The following is a 17403-nucleotide window of genomic DNA, read 5'->3' as shown; positions in this document are numbered from 1 at the left end:
GCCAAATGTAAACCACTGAAAGAGAAAGTCTCCATGACACATTGTCAGTCCCTTGAACAATGGCATAAAGATTATTTATAAAATGCTACAGTCTTCACTGCAGGAGCAACTTTCAAAGAAGTACAAAAAAATAAGACAAAAATATAACATGATGTACAACGTACTAATACAGTGTGCTATGGCAGTTTATGGATACATGGAAAATAATGACAGGTTTCAAAGTAACAGCCGTGTTAGTCTGTATTCGCAAAAATAAAAGGAGTACTTGTGGCACCTTAGAGACTAACCAATTTATTTGAGCATGAGCTTTCGTGAGCTACAGCTCACTTCATCGGATGCATATTCCACAGTATGCATCCGATGAAGTGAGCTGTAGCTCACGAAAGCTCATGCTCAAATAAATTGGTTAGTCTCTAAGGTGCCACAAGTACTCCTTTTCTTTTTATGGAAAATAATGTAGTTTTCAGCCATTTTTAGCACAAGCTCCTGTGTATGAGTATATAATGTCAGGCAGTGCATAATTCCCATAAATACCAATGTATAATAATTCCTTTCTAATCATTCTAAACTAAAATAATCCTAGCTCAATGCTAGGGCAGATGCCAGTTTTTAGGTCTTACTGCCAGTTACAAAAAAGACAATTTTTCCTTGAAAGGAAGAGAAAATCACATTCAGATTAAACATTAAAACAAGTGAAGACCAAACAGACTATGAGGAAAATAAATTAAACTATCCAAATTCAAAAGAAAAGTTGCATATCCTATGCTTAGCCTTTCAGATGTCACATTGCTTAAAGCAGAATCTTTCTTAGTTCAGAAAACACTTCATTATTTTAAAGGTTTTTTCTGACTTTAAAGTGCCTTCTTAGCGAACAACAGTCAGGCTCTCATTTACACCACTATTTTGTTAGTGTCATATTTAATAAGTCAGGTGTATCAAGAGGGCTCCTGTTAAGCCCTGGTTTCCACAAATGCCAACAACAATGATCTGGCTGGATAAATATTGCCAGTTTTTGTTTTTGTTTTTTAAAAAGACTACACTGTAATTTATAAACATGTTCTAATATCTATATGTCCAAGTATGCAAAGAGCAAATCACTATAAAACATGCCAAACATAACAAACAACTGAACAAAGAGGCAACATACACCCCTGACCATACTCTTCTTGAAATCTAGTCCTCTCTTGGCTTCTGTGATTCTGACCTCTCCTGGTTCTCCTCCTGTCTTTCTAATTGCTCCTCTCATACACCCCCTCCCGCAACTTTCTGTGGGGATTTCACAGGGCTCTATCCTTAGTCACCATCTCTTTTCCCTCTATATGTTATCTCTGGGTAATCTCATCCACAAACACGAATTCAAGTACAGTCTCTATGCTGATGACTAAGGCTAAGATTTTGTCATGGATGTTTTTAGTAAAAGACACAGACAGGTCACAGGCAAAAAAGAAAATTCACAGAAGCTGTGATCTGTCCGTGACTTTTATTAAAAATATCCATGACAAAGTGGAGATCTGTGGGTCCCCACACAGACCTGAAGCAGGGCAGTGCACAGGGGCTAGGAGCTGCCTTCAGCAGCTGGGGACTGTGCAGTACCCCTGCCGCCAGCAGCTCTGGGGGCCCACAGCGGCCAGGAGCTTGGGGGTTCTCCCAGCCACAGCCAGGAGCTGCAGGGGGTTTCCTACTGCTTGCAGAGGCCAGGAGCTCGGGGGTTTCCCCACTGCCCATGGCATCTGGGAGCTCGGGGGTTCCGCTTCTGTTTGCAGCAGCTGGGGGCTGTGAGGTACCCCACCACCCACAGCAGCCAGGAGCTGCAGGGGCCGCCAGAGGCAGTGGGGGTACCCCACAGCTCCCTGCCCACTGCCCAACCACCACAGGCTGAATGCATGGAGGTCGCTGGAAGTCACGGATTCCATGATTTCTATGACCTCCGTGACTAAATTGTAGCCTTACTGATTACTCACAGATCTACCTCTCTCCTCCAGAACTGCCTCCTTCTCTCCAAACTACAATCTCAGCCTGACATCTCCTCATGGATGTCTTGCCATCAGCTCAAGCTCAATACAGCTAAAACAAACCTTGTCCTCCTGCACCCACTAGATTATTTCTCAATCACTGAAGGCAACACCAACCTGCCTGTCACTCAGGCCTGTAACCTGGAAGTTATCTTTGACTCTGACATCTTTCTGGGTCCTTTATCCAGGCTTTATCTAAACCTTGCTGATTCTTTCTGCATAACAGATCTAAGATATGGCCTATCCCATCAATCCACACAGCTAGTGCTCTCATCCAGGCATCATCTCAGTTACAACAGCACCCTTCTCTCTGGCCTTGACAAATGCAGTCTTGCCCCACTCATATCCATTCAGAATGCTGCTGCAAAGATCATTTTCCTAGCCCATCATTTTGAACATGTTACTCCTCTCTTTGCATCCTTCCACTGGCACCCCTTTCTCCATTGCATCAAACATTAAGGTATTTATCTTCACTTTCAAGGCCCTTCACAACCCATCCCCACTATAGCTACCATCTCATTCACTATCGAGAAGTCTACTTCTGCCTCCATCGCCCATTTGCTAAATTTTCAAACAACCACCTTTGAGTGCTTTCTCCTATGCTGCTCCATGCACTAGGGAGGAGCTCTTCATAAACATTTGTAAAATTACTTCATTATTTTCCTTCAAAAACCTCATTAAAACTCTCCTTTGCTGTGATGCCTAAAAAAAAAAAAATCCCCAAGAAAAAAAACCAACCTAAAACTTGACAATGGTTAATCTGCTGGTGTGCTGAGATCTCTGCCTATCATATTGACTGATACGGTCTCATTAATTTACTAATACTCTACTATTTGTCTACATCCATTTATTGTCTCTTGTCCTATATTTAGATTGTAGGCTCTTAGGGGCAGGGACCATTTTTGTTCTGTGTCTGTACAGCCCCTAGCACAATGGGGTCCTGGTTCCTGACTAGGGCTTCTAGGTTCTATGGTGATATAAATAAAAAAAACCAAACAAAAACAGACAGTCTGATTATACTAATTGGAACACATTTTAATGCATGGAAAACTGGGTATTTTCAAAGTTATAAGGTAAGTTACATCATAGTTTTTATGTCTTATATAATTTTGGGTTACTATACCAGTAGTTAAACCAATATTGAATTAGCCACATTAAGAATAATACAACTTCACTTACAACTTTGAAAATATCCAATTTCCCCTGTATTTCAATCCAGGAAAACCTATTAAAATAAACTGCCAAAGTTGCTTAGTAGAGGCTGTTTTCAACTAAAGGTATTTAAAACTTTGATTTACTTTAAAAGTGGTCTCTTGAGACACAGAGGATTGCTGATTGGAAGTGGTTTGGAGGGAAGCATCATTGTAGCAAGATCCACTTCCCATATCCATATCCTAGACAGAAGAGGCACAATAAATCTGACATATTTAAAATATTCAAATCATCCAACTTTAGAGATAGGCTGATAATTGATTTTTCTGTTCCCTGGCAGTTCTGAAAAACTGGGGAAAAAAATTTGGTTTGAGTTGAACTGAAGCCAAAAAAAACTGAAAAATTTCAGCAAAATGTTTTTCAATCAATTTCAGGTCAAATGAATCCTTCTGAATTTTTTGGCTGGTGGCAGCAGACTTCTTATAACCATCATCCCAGGGGTTAGAGCACTCACTTGAAAGGTCCAGGTTCATTTCCTCCCTCTGCTCGGTGTAGAGCCAGGATCTGAACTTGGGTCCACCATATTGGAGAAGAGAGACCTAACCACTGAGCTCTGGGATATTCTGGAGCAGATCTCTCTCAACCTTCCCTGTTAAAAACTGTTCTAGTTTTTAATAAATAAATAGCGAGCAGGGACTTGAACTTGGTGAGTGCCATGACAACCATGCTATAGAACCACACACTCTCTCTTTGTCCCTATTACTATATATATGACAATTAATAGTTATTGAGAAATAGTCTGCACTAGAAGTGCTACATCGGTGCAGCTATGCCACTGTAGTGCATCTGGTGAAGACCCTCCAAGCTGATGTAAGAGAGCTCTCCCGTCACCATAACTACTACACCTCTGTGAGAGGCGGAAGCTATGTTGTCAAGAGAACATCTCCCGCCGACATAGCTCTGGTGTGGACAGTGCTTCGGTCGCTGTAATTTGTGTGGCTCAGGGTGGTGGCTTTTTCACTCCAGAGCAACGTACGTTATATTGACATAAGCGGTAGTGTAGATCTGCCCTGAGCTAGACAGAGAGAGAAAGGATCTATACCCTGGTTGTTAGGATACTCACCTAGTACATGGGAGATTCAAGTTCCTGCTCTAATGACCAGATAGTCATAGAAAATGGAACAGCTTCAATAGGAGAAATTGAGGAAGACCTGTCCCCAGAATATCCCATAGCTTAGTGGCTAGGGCACTCTCCTGTAATGTAGGAAACTCAAGTTCAAATCCCTTCTCTACATCAGGCAAAGGGAGGAACTGAAAGGCCTCCCACAGCCCAGACGAGTGCTCTAATCACTGAGCTAAGGTTTTAAGGGAGGCCACTTCCTCCTCCTCCAAGTCCTCAATAAAAAAAGTTTGGCCATAAACTATTTGACAAGTTTGTGAATAATTTTGAGTTGATCGAACTGCACATTTGTACAAATTTTTTACCCAGCTCCTAACCAAGTTAAATTACCCTTCACTTATCAGGAACAGAACCACAAACGTTGGTTAAGCATATGGGTCTGAAATTCACTGCTGGCATAAGCATAGGTACAACTCTTAATTCTGGTGGAATTGTGCATACATACAGCAGAAGTTAACTTGGCTTGGTTACAATGTCTTCAGGCTCAATAGCTGAAATACTTGCAATTGCTCTGTTGTCATGAAGAAACTCTTGGCTAGGCCTTCCCTTCATTTTACTCAAAAACAAGAACTCTGATCCTGCAATCAAATCTGTGCAGGCAGACCCTTTCTCCTATTTACTTGGAGGACCTACCTGTACTGATCCAGTTGCAGGATCACGGCCTTAGAATGGAAGGATTTCAAGACTATTGAGCTGCAGCTCACAAAAGCTTATGCTCAAATAAATTGGTTAGTCTCTAAGGTGCCACTAGTACTCCTTTTCTTTTTATAAATTTAAAAGTTTCTCTTTTAAAATGAGTTTACTACTACTAAAATACTCTCTGATTTCACAATTTTGTTGAAGAATTCCATAAAACTGAGTGAATCTCTGAATGCCTGTTTCTTGATTAACATTAACAGGCAATCAATGGGTAAGATACTTCCAGTGTAGATGCCCCCTTGCCTTAATTTCCTCATGAGGTAAGTATTATTTTACAGACACTGGGCTGTTGTGAGGATTCATAAACAATGTTTGTACGTTAAAGATAAAAATGTAACTACTAAATATTTTTTTCCAAACATGCATGTAATGTTACAATTCACATTTGACCCTGTGATTAAAGTACTATATTGGGTTTGTTCTCTTTTCATCCCACTTATCATTAGGCTAACAGAGCTAATCTGCAGTAGAACACTAAAAGTTAGTGGTGCTTCAGTCAACTGTACGGCATCAACAGAAGCACCACCGAATTGAGTAGGTCCACGTTACCAACCCTGAATTGATATACGGTTTGTTTGTGTCCACAACAGGGCTGCCTAACACAGATTCAGTGGGGATGGGGAGAGGGCTGTTATCTTTGATAAAAAGAACAGCACTCCCTCAGTTGGCAAAACTTCTTAGTTTGCTAGCAAAGCCTCTCCACTATCCCACTATACCTGCTTCAGCAACCAGCAGTCCCACCCGAGAAGTGCCTCCCAGAAAGGGTTTCCCCCATCATGACCCCACATATTTTAATCTCAATCTCTCTCCCCCCGCCCGCCATCCATTCATCCAGCTGGAAATTACCAGATGAAACTACACATCTTGGCCATCTGATACCCTCATACAGACATGTCCACAACCAAAATACTCTCCCTCCATGTTTCTCTCTTAGCTAAATTTATGCCTCCAGTACAAATGTACAAAGTCAGCAATCCAGCTGTTTGCCAGCTGCAAGCAGCAGTTCAAACAAGCCACTAGGGAACTCACAGCAAGTGTGCTAAGGAGCTTCACTGGGTGAGGCAGCTGACAGATCTGAGAACTGTCACAGCTGACTGAACCAGTCATGACACTATGGACATTACAATCAACTGCTCTCTCTAAAACCAGGCAAACCCTTAGACTAATCAGAATTAACAAGGGAGGATGACAAAACTAATGTGTGCGTAGAAAGACAGGGAAGAAGAGAAGAGAACATACAAATGACTGGCACTGCCTTTAATAGGCAACTGTAAATTCCATTTAAGGCACCCAATCCTGCAAACACTTCTCACAGTCAATGGGACTTTATGATAATCACATATAAGTGTTCGCAGCAGAATCAACTTAAGCACCTAGGATATGTCTACACTGCGCTATAAGACTGTGCTTAAGCTTGGGTTCAAGGCTAACCCTCCTTGTATCCACACTGCTATTGCACCAACCCAGGGCTCAGACCCAGGGTCCAAGCCCTACTGCTTTGCAGCGTAGGCGCAGCCCCACTTGACTCATGTCCTGAGAGTCTGCGAGATGTATTCCACAGTTTCATGGGCCAACTTCCTTAGTCCTCTCTATCCCAACAATCTGTAATGGACTCTGTTGAAAATGGAAGCCACCCCCACTCCTTGGAGTATGGCAGTTGCTCCCATCAGCATTAACCCATTCTCTTCTGATCTCCGAGCTGCAAGCTGATTGGCAAGCCTCCTGGCAATGGAGGCTGAGCAGAGCAAGTCTTTTGCAAAGCATGCTGCTTTATGGTTATGGGAGCACAGCCAAATTTTGGTGAATCTCTGGTGCAAGGCCAGAGAAACTGGTCAGCACAGGCACCAGGAATGACCAGGCATACCAGCAGATAGTTAAAAAGCTGGCAGCTTTGCAGATTTTCAGGATAGGTGACCACTTTAGGGAGTGTATTAAGACGCTGAAGAGCAAGTACTGGAAGACCAGGGACAAGAACCACACCTTTGGCAACTCTCCAACAACATGCCCATTTGATGAGGAGTTTCACTCGGTGCTGGACACGGAGTGCCTGGGTCCTGGGCACCGAACCAACTGTGCTTCATGATGACTGGGATGATGCCCAGCTGGCCCCTGAATCTAGCATGGGGACTGATGGGAGCCAGAAGCAGGCTCTGAATGAGGTGCATGAAGTGACTATTTACGAAATCAGTCCCGAGCAGACTGTGGAGCAGGATCAACGGCAAATTCTAGGTCCCTATTAGGAAGAGCCATTTGATTCCCCCACCTCCGAGGAACAGACCGCTGCTGAGCCTGCGGCAAACCTGGTAGAGACAGAAGCCACCCCAGATGCCAGTAAGTGTAGGACTTCAATTTACAGTTAATTACAATAATAAGAGGGATTTCTGCTCTAAGAAGCAATGCAAAAATTACAATAAGCCCCAGCTACCAGCGTGTTCACTACTGGCAGATTGTATCACAGCATCTTGGCATTTCCCCTTCCCTGCCATCCTACCATATGGAATTCAAAATGGTGACTGGGAATTTCAAACATTTATAAAGAGGCATAAAGGGCATTTTCATTGTAAAGTAACCAGTGCTTGCCATGGTCATTCATGTTCTCCTTTCAACAGTAAGGGCTTGAAATTTGCCACTCTGTAATCATTTCTCCTCTGTCTATGGAGCCCCACCTGGAAACAGTGCACTCAGTGTGTGTGTGTTTGGGAAACAGTCTTCTATTTCCAAATCTAGTCCATTTCAGTTAGAGATATTCCATGATGTTTTCAGGTCCCAAAATCATTTCTCCCAAGTCCGAGTGAGGTGTCCATTTTTACCCAGAACTTGTACTAAGTGCAGAGAGGAGGAACGCTGTAGAGTTCTGCGTGTTTGCATGCAGCAACAACAGGGTAAACCATGTGTGAGCTAATATAGCATCCTGTTAATTCCCTCAGAAACTCTGACCCAGTCCTGGTTGCTCAGAGCTGCAAACGTTTCCTTAAGCAGGAACTCCATACAGTCAAATAGAGGGAAGGGTGTATCTGACAGGTCCTCCTTTAAGCCCACACTACTCACAGATGTGCTGTTTGATCACTATACGTTTGAATACACTGCAGGTTTCTCACCAGCAGTTTGGAATAACATCTCCCTTTGCCCCACAAGAACTGTTATGTCCTCCAAAATGTGAAAGGCCTGAAATGATAGAGAAAGCCTTTTGCAGCAAGGGCACTATCTGCACCCCCCACAGAAAAAAGGTTGTAATTTTAACTTTACTATTGTCTCTAAAGTTAACAAGGCTGTGTCCAGAGAAAGTACATGGACTAAAGCATTCCTTCACAATATATGATGGTTCAGTTAAGAAATGTAACATTTTATGTCCATGAGATTCCACGAAAATTAATTCTGTGCTCCTCCACTGACCTATTTTAGACAATAACCCTCTACTTCTTGTCCTATTTCAGGGCCTCTCAACCTCTATTGCCTGCTGTTCATCGGGAACTCAATCCTGGCCCAACATACCCGGTGACAAGCAGGCGGAGAGGCTGAGACTTGCAATCCGAGTGAAGGACAAGGTTTCAGAGATTGAGCAGACGCTTGCAAAGCAGTTCCTGTGACAGGACCAGCGGCTAAGGGGGAGGACCAAGCTCAACAGAGAGAACTGTTTCATCAACTTATGTTCATCATGGCTGCAAGAGCACTGGCTCCTGCTGCCTCCCTACACGATGGCCTGATTCCCCTGCATTGTACCTCAGGCATGCAGTAGCTTGGATAACTCTATGTCAGGGTGGCCCAAGCATTCAGGCCTCATGAGCAGCTGGCTATGCAGCTTTCCTTCTTCAACCCCTCTTCTGTGGATACCTGCAACTCCCTGTCCCAGTGCCAAGCGAGCAGAAAACAGGAAAAGAAGGGGGGAAAAGAATGCAGGGCCAGGAAGCATACAGCAGTTGTCTATTTACCAAGGTACAGCAATTCACATTTCAATAAATTCTATACATAAACCCATGCTGCCCCCAATTCATTAATCATGTCATTCATAATTGCATTGGATGGCAATCAACCCGTACACCTTCCAAAGCACTAGACACCCTGCCCCAACATTTAATTAGCCACTTTCCGCCCCCAAAAGCGCATTCATACAGGTACTATTCCCTTTCGTCCATTGGGCCATGTAAGTCCATAATATGAGAACACAACGTATCCCTGACTTCTGCTGCCTGGGTACAACCAGCTCCCACACTGGTAACTGCACTTGCTGGCTGAGGGTACCGATCCAGCAGCCCCTTACTGTCATAGGTCCATTCAGGGGGAAATGGCTCACCTCTAGCTTCACAAAGGTTGTGAGGAGCACAGCAAACTACTGTAATGCAGAGACAATTGATGACACTGGTATCCAAATGGGTCTGTAGACATCTCCAGCGTGATTTTAAATTTGCCAAAAGCACATTCAACAGCTATTCTACATGTGCTGAGAGTGTAATTAAACCCATCTTTTACCAGGGTAGTCGTTTGAGCATTGGCCTGCTAAACCCAGGGTTGTGAGTTCAATCCTTGAGGGGGCCATTTAGGGATCTGGGGCAAAAATTGGGGATTGGTCCTGCTTTGAGAAGGGGGTTGGACTAGATGATCTCCTGAGGTCCCTTCCAACCCTGATATTCTATTAAACAAATCAGGGTATGCTTTCATAAGCCAAGGCAAAAGTGGGTATGCAGGGTTCTCCAGAATAACGATGGGGACAGGAACTCTGTTTATGTCAATATCATTTGGTGACAATAGTGTCACAGTCTGTCCATGAATGTAGACTCCTAAGCAGCAAAAAACTGGCATTATGAACTTTTCCAGTACAGCCCACGTTGATATTCCTAAGCCTCTGTGGTCCAAGAGGACCTGCATAACAATGTACTAATACCCTTTACAGTTCATGTATTCCTTGAGGAGGACAAACTGTTGGCACAAGTCCTATCAATGGTCCCGGCACAGTAGGAAACCCCATTCTCTTAAAGCCAGCAGTTCCTCCGGAATATCTTTAATGCCCGTCACCTCAGATACCTCTGCCACCATTTTATCCACAGCTTACTGTTTGTCAATGAACCTGTAGCAGTCCAGGGCAGCCAGCTTCCAGACAGTTATAGCAACCCACTTCTGGACTGGCAAAGCTGACCTCAGTTGTCTCTCTTAATATTGAACGGCAGGAGCAAGCCGCTCCAAAGCTCCAGAAATGTAGCTTTCTTCATGCGAAAGTTCTGGACCCACTGCTGGTCATCCTAGAGCTGCATGATGATGTGTTCCCACCAGTCTGTGATTGTGGCCCTGCGCCAGAAGCACTGGTCTGTGTAGAGAGCATCAGTGACTATGCCAGTTGTACTGAGCAGCATCTGTCAGTGTAAGTCTACCATGCCATGCCAAGGTATTCTTCCTTCTCTTCTGCCTCCATCTCCTCCTCCATCAGGAAATCTAACAGGTACTTTTGGTGGAGCAGAAAACATCACCGAAACGTCCACCAGTGCCTCACAGATGCTATGCCAGTTTCCTGACACAGGAGTGAAAGCACAAGGAAGAGAAGTTCTTCAAAAAGGTGCATCCTCCATGCTGCTGGCTCCAGTAGCTGGGAGCACACAGACCAAAATGACTGCACAGCAGGCTGCGTTGGCAGACTGTTCAAACTTCCTGTTACATGCAAGGCGGTCAGTAAAGTTTTCCCCACAGTGCATCACAGCGATAGTGTAGAGTAGCCACATTTCAGGAGGGTGCTCAGACTCTGGGATATGGTTGGTTTGATTTAGATCTGCGTGCTGCAGTGTGGACGCCAGACCCCAGGTTCAACACGGGTTAGAAAAGTCTTAATACAGGGTTAAAAAACAGTGAACATAAGAACGGCCATACTGGGTCAGACCAAAGATCCATCCAGACGAGTATCCTGTCTACTGACAGTGGCTAATGCCAGGTGCCCCAGAGGGAGTGAACCTAACAGGTAATGATCTAATGATCTCCCTCCTGCCATCCATCTCCACCCTCTGACAAACAGAGGGTAGGGACACCATTCCTTACCCATCCTGGCTAATAGCAATTAATGGACTTAACCTCCATGAATTTATCCAGTTCTCTTTTAAACCCTGTTATAGTTCTAGCCTTTACAACCTCCTCAGGCAAGGAGTTCCACAGGTTGACTGTGCGCTGTGTGAAGAAGAACTTCCTCTTATTTGTTTTAAGCCTGCTGCCCATTAATTTCATTTGGTGGCCCCTAGTTCTTATATTATGGGAACAAGTAAATAACTTTTCCTTATTCACTTTCTCCACACCACTCATGATTTTATATACCTCTATCATATCCCCCTTTAGTCTCCTCTTTTCCAAGCTGAAAAGTCCAAGCCTCTTTAATCTCTCCTCATATGGGACCCATTCCAAACCCCTAATCATTTTAGTTGCCTTTCTCTAAAGCTTTTCTAATGCCAGTATATCTTTTTTGAGATGAGGGGACCACATTCAAGCTCAGGGTTCCCTAACATAGGCCAGCTGACTCAAATCCCACTAACCCTGAGCTTACATTGCAGTGTAGACATGCCCTTAGAGTAAAATCCTGGCTCCAGTTAAATCAGTGGAAGTTTTGCCATTGACTTCAATAAAGCGAGAATTTCATCTCAGACTGCAGTCATTGCTCTCTCAGGTCTCTATGCAAAAATAAAGCATATATATTTGCCAAACTTAAAACCTGAAGTAATGGTTTATTCTCTCCCCTCCCCCTCAAAGATTATATATTTCAAAGAAATAACTAAAGTTACTTTGTGGTACTTCAGGAGAACTGCATTCTGAATCTCCTCTCTCTTGCATGTGATGACAACATTCAAGCTGTCATGTTTAAGCCAGTGAACAAAATCATAATGCTACTTCAAAGCTTTTACAGAAACGTCTTTATGAATAGTATAGACAGCACGTATGAAACATAGTGACAATTACTATTGATAATATTGTGACAAAAGACACCCAATAGACCTATTCTCCGTACCATTTGTGTATTTCATTTAACTTCACTAACATATGACCAAGTGTATCCATTATTCCGTATTCCACCTGAACAACTAAAAACTTTTTAAAAAGTCAGACTCAGAACTGTGAAAAGCTTTAATGGATTGTGTTAGTGGGAGAGATATTAAAGTAAAACAATGCCACTAAAAGTTCATTTTAAAATAAAATTAAGAGTCAGACATTTATAATTTTGTCAGATCAATGAAAACAAAAGGCACTAGAAGCTTTAAAAAAATCACTTTTAAAATAATAGAGTAGTTTCAGGTGCACCCTTTGCTGAATCCCCTGTCAAATTTTGTGGTTTTAAAGTCACATTCCCCCTTTTTAAAAAATATACACATACATTTCTCTTCAGTTACTATGTGAGAGACCCCCAATAAACACAGGGGAAACTGACTGAGCTACACAAGGGAAACAGTAAAATTGACTATAAATGAAGTGCTGTCAAATGCACAAAATAAACATATTAAAAAGACTGTAGAAAAAGATTCTACAATTTATTTCACTTATAGTAATCTTAGGTGTTACTTGTAGCAACAGTAGGTAGAACAATTTCAAACAAAAGTATGATCTTTAAATCACCAGTGTCCCTTTAAAAGGAAAGATAGAAGACAAAAAAAAGGTTATAACTTGGGCCCTAATCCTGCATATACACTTGCTTAACTTTGCATTCAACTGGACTACCTGTGTGTGTAAAGTGAAGCAAATGTATGCACTACCAGGGTCTTGAATATAAAAAAAAGTGCTGCTGAATTCAGCTTTGGCTCAAAAATAATGAAATATAATCATTATTATAAGAAAAGCAAAGTATGAGTACAGATTACAGGTACATGCTTTTTAAGTCACGAGCGTCACATAAACTTCTGTGGGCTGTTTTAAACTCTATGTATGCTATTTTAAATAAACATGTTAAAATATTTATTATACTAAGCGACTCATAAGATTAAGTAAGTATTGATATGAGCCTCATATAATTTTACAACCTGGCTGGCTTTAATAGAGTGCACAATACTTGTAAAAGGTGCAAAACACAAGTGATAATCCTCTCATGCTATGAGGCACATTTATCAGGGGTTTCAAAACCCAATGCATGTTTCACCTAAGGAATTAGAAGCTTGTCAGGAGTGGGGAGTCCTTCAAGCACACTCAAATCCGGAGTGCAGCTCTTGTGTGCCAGCAATTACCACCCACCCCACCTCCACTGTTTTCACGTGATAAGAAGTTCTGGAGCGACGCTGTCACTGGAGTGACTCACATGGCAATTTAGCTAGGGGGGTAGGAAGCAGCAGCAGCAGCAGAAGCTTTTCTCTGCCTGGTTCAACAAGGAGGCCTGGCCTTTTAACACAACTAGGCAACAGTTTGCAACCCCAGCTCGCGCTGCTAAAATGTCACCAAAAAACCCAAGGCAAAGAGGGAGAGGCGGCTCCTTACCCATTGCAATGCTGGCAGCGTGCACCTTCCTGTGCTTGTATAACAGCCTGGCAGAGCCTCTGAGCATCAAAACTGCGGCCATACCGCTTCCCCCAGCTCCACTCTGCGTGACCTCCAGTTAAACACCACTCCCGCCTCCCCTCTCTGCCTGTGACCGTGAACGGGGAGGAGAGAGAGGAGACGAGTGACAGCCAGGGTAGCCAACCACCGCTTGGCCGTGGCAGCCGCACACCAATGAGAGGGGACATCCTCCTGCGGTGACCTGCCGCGTTCGCCTCCAGCCCCATGATAGACAGCGGAGCCGCCTGCCTCCCCTCGCCGCTCTGAAACCGAAGGAGAAGGGTTGGGCTGTTCTGCTGGGCGGCGCCCGCTCGTGGGCAATTGCTGCGGGAGTAGCACCAGGGGACAAGGCGTGGATTCCTCCACCCACCTCCTGCAGGCTGCTCCCTCTGTGCCGCCTTCACTTACCCTTAATATATCCCCTCCTATTCCCATAAGGCATCTTCCCACCCCGGCATCCCCGCCAGCTTCTGCTTCCCTGCTCTACCTTCTGCACTTATGGCTTTTAACTAGAGAGGGGGCAAGCAGAGCGGCCGCCTCGCTCGAGCGGGTGGTTAGCCAGCTAGTCGCCACTTTATTCAGGTAGCCTCAACTCTGTGCAGCTGCCACGCAAACGGTATATATTTCACTACACGCACTAGTGCCATATCCTTCTTGGACTTAACGTTCACAGAGCTTTAGGGTTACACACTCCGGTTTCCTTTCTCTGGCTCTGCCTGCCTCTCCCTTGCTGTGACAGCTTTTAGCTTGTATATTTCCTCCGCAACCAATCAATAGAATCTTCTTGGTGTCTATAATAAACGTCTGAAATTTTATTCTGCTTCTCAAAATGCCATCCTACTGTAGCCCTAGAGTTCACCAGCCTGCTAGCATTTTTATACATACATCAATTACTTTTTCAAATATTCTTGGACATAAAATCTTACATATTCCATAACACACATTGTATTTTTTCCATTTAGGTGGTGGGGTCATTTCTATTGTCATAATATATAATGCAGAACTGTAATGTAATATAGAACTGTAATTAATATAAGATCTGATCCTGCCCATGTGCAGGTAAATAGTCCCTTTTTTCCTGTTATATTTTGTTCTTACTGTTGAGATTAAAAAATATTTTGTTTTGAAAAAATTGTTGTTGCGGTATTCACAACTGGTCACAGCGCGTGAAGAGAAGAGTTTCATGTTGCCAAACCTAGTCAGGCCTGCTGAGGAATCTCAATTGGTACACAGGGTACTATTGCCCAGGGACTGGGTCTAAGAGTGGGAGACTCATGGGATTCCATCCCAGGGCAGGTAAAGGGATGAGGGCTAAAACCTGAGAGGAGTGTACTCAGAAAGAATAGAGAGAAGTCAAAGGTGCATCTAGGCCGGTGAAATGTGAGTTTCAATTTTGGTTCATCTTGTGTTCCACATATGGGCATGGAGAGGTGTAATTTTCTACTTGTCATAGTCAATGTAGATAATACTGTTTAAAATGTAATGAATTGAGTAGAAATCCAGCATATGGCAGAATTAGTAGATCCACTAATGAACTGTATAAAACAGCTGATCCGAAATCTATTCCTACATTGATTCCATGTAGAAATCAAAGAAGCCCACTTCATCGGTCACATTACACAGTGTAGGAACTAGAAGTAATTTGGAAATCAAGTTAAAGCCTTAATAAACTGATAGGCTAACTGTTCTTGTTAAGACTTAAATTCTTAGCATGCCAATATAATAATCTCAAAGGGAGGACTCTCGCCTCCACCCATATTATAAACTAGATTCTGCTTTTCTTACTGTTCATCATACAGTAAGAAGTCAAGTGGGTAGATCATATTACAACACAATAAATAAAGTACTTCATACATCACATGGCAAAATCAACCAGAATGCAGGTTTTGGATTACATCACATTTTAATTCAAGTAGCAGCATTGTCAGATTAACATACTAAATTAGGCAAAATTTTCATATCACCTACATACGATATTAAAAGTTAAGAATTACTAAAATAACAATAGTCTAGGAATCACCTTTTTCAGTACAAGGATTAATTTACATAACTAGAAAGGTAGTTAAGACTGAAGCTACATTTCACTTAAAGCCAAATTTTGCATCTTTCCTAAAATCTACAACAAAATAAAATTTAAAAAGATCAGTTTGAAAATTGGTAAGTCAGGTCAATAGCTGGAGTAGAGTTTGTAGAGAAAACTTTACATAATTTGGACAAGGGGTTCCCTGGAGGAGGGACCCTAAAAACTGAGCTATTTTCAAAGTTGCAAAAGTCTTCTCATACCTTTTTCACATACAAGGATAGGAACACATTAAATTTATCATTCTGGATTCCCTTTGCTGAAATCTAGTGCATAATGCCAAAAGAAGGTCTAACACAAGAGATATGAATATGAATTAGACCTCCTATTTGGAACTACAGACTGGAATGCTGCAGTGCTGGGAATATCGCTAGATAGCATGCAGACTCCTTATGGCAACTACTGAAAGAGCTTCAGTGACAGTTCTCTTCCAAATCTAAAAGGCAATGTGGTGGGGATAGGTAAATGCTTGCAGAATATGAATTCAGGACCTCCCATACCACAGCACAGATGTCTACAACTTGAACTGAAGGAGTAATTCCTTTACTTGGTAACAGTAGTAGCCTAATATAGAAACTAGCCACTACAGAGGATGACATAATACATATTGAACCATTGGATTACACTTACATAGCCACATGAAAATACCCATTGACTTAGGCATTATGAAGTATCATTCATTCACTTTTACAGAGTACTAACTAGGAACAGAACCCACACCTTTTGTATAGCAGAACTAACTTTTACTCACTTACCCATATTTCCTCACAGACATTATGCCAAATCCACATGCTTGGCTGTACTGTGTTTACAACAAGAGGACTTTTACACATTCATCTCTACACAGAGTAGTGAGACACACAGTTGAACTGCCTAGCAAATAGTTGCACATGATGGAATTTCTGTGTAGTATATGAGGCAGACGGCTGCAGGAAGAGAAAACATGACACTGTGGCTAAAGCAATAGACTAGGACCCAGAAGATCTGGAGCCATTCTGACTTGCTAGGATTTTACACCCCTGCAAAGCCACAGAAGATCAGGTCCAGCTATTTTGTCTGAAAGAGCCTTTTCCTCTTTCACTGTGAAGGCTGAACAGTGCAAAATGAAAGAGGTAATTGCGCTGTTATTTGTGAATTGTATCCTCCTTGTTCAGTGACTGGACTGCTCTCTTACTGCATACTGCCCAGCCTGTACATTGAATGTGGCTCTGGCTCCCTGACTCATTCATTATACATTATACAATCTGTACACTCAGTGCCAAACTCATCATTAGTGTAACTGCATAGGTGTAGATGACTACTCAAGGTGTAATGCTGCAGTGAATAAGAGAGTTAATGCATGCTTACAAGAGGGCACAGTTAAGGTTACCTGTGCTCATGTGCAACTCAAAGCTTGGGATTTCACGGGTTTTGGGTACTGCATTTACTAATCTTAATGCACCTCTTACATAGCTTTTGTAGAGAATATATTACAGAGATAGACACGTTAGAAATACTTTAGACTAGATTAGATGAATTAGAGTCCCTTTTCCCACTCTGACCATAGGTCACCAGTCCAGGAATTCTGGAATAGCCAGTTTGAGAAGGAAACTAGCAATTGCAGGACAACTACACTATGGACATAAAAATGAAAAAAATAAGTAGGTAAATTAAGAGGCTTCCCCCCCACACCCAAAATACCCTCTAGTGATGTTTGAACTTTTAGCAGTTTATAATAAAGTTAGCTCATTTTGTTGAAAAATATATAATTTCACTTTTAGTACCGTTTATCTTAATATAAACTAAGCTTTCCTAGT

The 17403-nt window shown here is 42.6% G+C and overlaps 1 protein-coding gene across 1 annotated transcript in view; it reads right to left on the bottom strand.

Annotated features, from left to right (window-relative positions):
* The window catches only part of HIBADH (3-hydroxyisobutyrate dehydrogenase), a 130536-nt gene extending 116908 nt beyond the window's left edge, over window positions 1-13628 (bottom strand). Inside the window, exon 1 of the mRNA XM_074943322.1 lies at window positions 13468-13628. Coding sequence (XP_074799423.1) covers window positions 13468-13549 — 82 coding nt within the window. The 5' untranslated portion in view covers window positions 13550-13628. The remainder of the gene's footprint in view (window positions 1-13467) is intronic.
* Between the last annotated feature and the right edge of the window lie 3775 nt (window positions 13629-17403).

The sequence above is a fragment of the Natator depressus genome, chromosome 2 (genome assembly GCF_965152275.1).
Source record: "Natator depressus isolate rNatDep1 chromosome 2, rNatDep2.hap1, whole genome shotgun sequence".
NCBI classification, from domain to species: domain Eukaryota; kingdom Metazoa; phylum Chordata; order Testudines; family Cheloniidae; genus Natator; species Natator depressus.
This window is presented reverse-complemented; position numbering and strand designations above follow the sequence as displayed.